The 3,576-nt window shown below is 42.0% G+C and overlaps 1 protein-coding gene across 2 annotated transcripts in view; it reads left to right on the forward strand.

Annotated features, from left to right (window-relative positions):
* Positions 1–3,576, forward strand: part of LOC101859862 (liprin-beta-1) — a 105,037-nt gene that overhangs the window by 71,163 nt on the left and 30,298 nt on the right. For both annotated transcript variants that reach the window (XM_005099715.3, XM_035970122.1), the window contains exon 2: positions 2,277–2,408. In XM_005099715.3, coding sequence (XP_005099772.1) covers positions 2,322–2,408 — 87 coding nt within the window. In that variant the 5' untranslated portion in view covers positions 2,277–2,321. The remainder of the gene's footprint in view (positions 1–2,276; positions 2,409–3,576) is intronic.

Below are 3,576 nucleotides of genomic sequence, written 5' to 3' on the forward strand. Positions count from 1 at the left end.
CGGAGGGGGGAAGAGAGAAGGGGGGATGAAAAAGTAAGTGAGTGGAGAACAACGAGAGAAAAGGGTGGGAGGGAGAGAGAGTGAGAGAGAAGGGGGGAGGGGGAGGAAGAGAGAGAGAGAGAGAGAGAGAGAGAGAGAGAGAGAGAGAGAGAGAGAACAAAAAAAACAGACAACACAGTAATGATATACTTTAATATCTCTTCCTGCATTAGTTGTCAGATTTCATCACCATTCCGCGCGGGTGACCCGCTCGCCTCGCACCTTCGGTTCTTGCACGTACAACCGAGTCACGCTTTGTGTATTGTACGTGTTTGTAGGGGAGGGAAAAAAGCAAAGTACACAGAGTGCATGTACATAATATGCACTGCACATTCTTCACATATGTTCTTTACATCTTGATTGAGCACGTAGCTTCATGCCCATGCTGGCTACTTGGTGAGTGCGCGACGTTCTGGGATTGTAAATTGTTTTTGGGGATTTTGTTTTTCTTCATTTTTATTAACTTGGTTTGGTTTGTTTTCATAGATGGGTTCTTCTTTAGTTTTGTATTCTTTCTATTTTGTTGTTGTTTTTGTTTGGTTTTTATGTGGGTTTATCATCTTGTTTTTGTGGGTTTGTGTTTTTATGTTATGTTGTTGGTTGGGGTTGGTGTTTTTGTGAATTTTGCCATTGTTTTCTTTTTTTATTTGTTCGTTTGAGAAGATGTGTAACTCATTCCAGAGCTCACTGCCGCCGATTGCCACAACTATGTGGGTGGTTGGCAGGTGCTCTGGTGTGGTACGTGCTTCTTCTTTCCCTTCAAACATCTATGGTCTTTATAGAAATATCTCCTCCTTCCCCCTTTTCTTTGTATGCTACTCTCTAACTGAGTAGCTCTTCCAATTGTTGGCTCTTGTATGACCTGTTTGTGTTGCAAGTGCCGTAAAACTCATATTAAAAGTATATCATGAACTAAAGCTACCTGACCCATTGACCAACTTCTAGCTGTGCTGCTTTATTTTTCTTACAGGTCAAAGGGTGAAGCAGGGAACGGGACTTTGAAATAATATTTTCACCTCTGGCCCAAAGTAATAAAAACACCTTTCATTCACTTGTTCAACAGGTCAGGTCATCAGGTCAAGAGGTTACTTTCGTGTGGAATGTACTTGATGGCAAATCCCCCCCCCCCCCCCAGCTTTTTTTTTGGGGGGGGGGAGGTGGGGGGTGTGTGGTATATTTGTGTTTTTCTTGTCCAGTTGAATTTGGGAAGCTGTATGATGAACTGACAACTTATTTCTTTCTTCTCAGGAGTCAATAGCAGTGGCCAGTTTTATATTTTCTTTTGACTGTCCAGAAGTTCGAATGAATGAATTAATTGTCGACTATTTCTTTTCATCTTAGAAGTCAAAAGTAGTGATCAGTTCTCGTTTTTCCAGGAGTGGAAGCTGTGAATAATGGTCAACTTTTTTTCAGCAATCTGCTAATCTAGAAGTCAACAACAGTCGAAACTGTCTAAGACGGCTTTCCTTTGTCAATGAGTAAATGGTCGTTTTAGACAAGTGATGGTCTTACACAGTGTCCTTATAATGTTTTAAAAAATACACAAGGGAAGAAATGGGAAGTGGCTGTCTGTACAGGTGATTGTCTTATACAGTTGGCCGTTAGAGCAGTTTCTACCGTATTTCTTTTCTTCCTGTCTATAGTTGTAAAACGCGAAGAACTTTTTTTTTTAATTTGAAAAGAAGTTTGTCTGTCAGTCTGTCTTGCTTTTTCCCTGCGCCAGGTAACTGTTTGCATGTCAGTAGGCTTCTCTTTACTCAAACAAAGAGAAGATCAATAGTTATGACACAGCTTTTTCAATATTTCAAACTTACTCTAGCCATTATGTCCAAGACAATCACCTGTCCAAAAAACCAATTTCCACTTAATCACTTGTGTTCTTCTTCTTCTCGATCACATCATATCCCTCTTGAAGTCGGGTATCTGTCATACATTTGGCCTTCCTGCTCAGTTCATCTGTCAGCCCGTAGAGCTTCTCTTGTAGTGTCAATGGGGTACGTCTCAGGGATCATCTGTTTTTTTATATACATAATATTATAATGACACTATTCAAGACGTCCGCCTATTGAACACTTTTCTCATGGACAATGGATGACTGTCTAATCTTCGGCAATTGTATTATGATCTTGTTGTGTTATAAGTGCCGTAAAACTCTTAAACTTTTTTTGAAAAATGAACTATTGACAATTTCAACTGTATTTACTTATTGGGTTTATGTTTTTGTGTGTGTTTTCCAGGAGTTGCTGACGCGGTCGAGTCTAGAGCACCACAAGCTGGACTTGATGGCGGAGGTGTCGAGTCTCAAGATGCGGCTGGCGTCTGCCGAGAAGGGTCGGAGGGAGCTGGATGATAGGTTCCGGAATGTGCAGGTGGGTTTTCATTCTTTCTCTCTCTCTGTCTGTCTCTCTGTCTCTCTCTCTCTTGTGTGTGTGTGTGTGTGTGCTTCTTTGTTTTTCTTTACTCTCCTGTAACACCTCTAATCTTCGGGGAGGGTGGTTGGAGGGCGCCAGTGTACGTCCTATTTGTGTATTTTCCCGCTGTTATTTCTGTTTGTCTGTCATACTTTTTTTCCAGCACTAAATAACTGTTGTCGTGTCGATGTGCTTCTCTTTGCTCAACCAAACAAACATAATAACTCCTCAAATCTTTACTCAAACAAACCCAAACAAACATGATCTTTGGTACTTGTATTATGGCCTAATTGCGTTGCAAGAGCCGTGAAACTCTTAATAAAACCAAAACAACAACATCAATAGCAGCAGCAGCAGCCGCAGCCGCAACTGCAGCTACCGTCTATTACCCAAAGTGCCGAGGACCACGGGTAGACATTTCCCACAGCAGCTGGGTACATACATCTCCCGGTGCACTGGTGTGGTTTATCCTTCTTTCCTACAGTATTAAACATCCATTGTCCTTATCTCTCCTTTCTTTGTTTGTTTGTATGTGTTTGTTACTCTCTAGTAGTGACACCTCTAATCTTGGGGTAGGTCCTACTTATCCGTTTTTCCTTTGTCTTTTTTTTCCCAGTGCTAAATTTGAATGTCAAAATTTTGTGTCGATGTGTTTCGGTTTACTCAACCAAACAAGCCTTATAAGACCTCAAATCTTTACCCAAACAAACATAATCTTTGGCACTTACATGACCCAAAAAAACTTACATTACCTAATTGTGTTGCAAAGTGCCGTATAACAACAGCAGCAACTGCAGTAGTGGCAGCAGCTATCCTTTCTATTCATTACCCAACGTACCGAGGACCAGGGGTAGACATTCCCCACAGCTGGGTGCATACATCTCCCGGTGCACGCGGCTCTAGGTATCCGGCCGCGCTTGCATGCTGCATGCCTAGCGAGCTTTTGTGGGTCTCTCTGGTCTAAGTAAGGCCTTGTGGAATCTGAACATCAGAGAGCAGTTGTGAGATGTTCTTCCTTGTCAGACATGGTCGCACTGTCTGTATTTATTGCTGTTTGTCTGTCTGTCTGCCTGTCTGTCTACCGAGTACTTACCCTGTTTCGCTTTCTCTCTCTCTCTCTCTCTCT

This window comes from Aplysia californica, unplaced genomic scaffold (assembly GCF_000002075.1).
Source record: "Aplysia californica isolate F4 #8 unplaced genomic scaffold, AplCal3.0 scaffold00223, whole genome shotgun sequence".
In the NCBI taxonomy this organism is placed as follows: Eukaryota; Metazoa; Mollusca; class Gastropoda; order Aplysiida; family Aplysiidae; genus Aplysia; species Aplysia californica.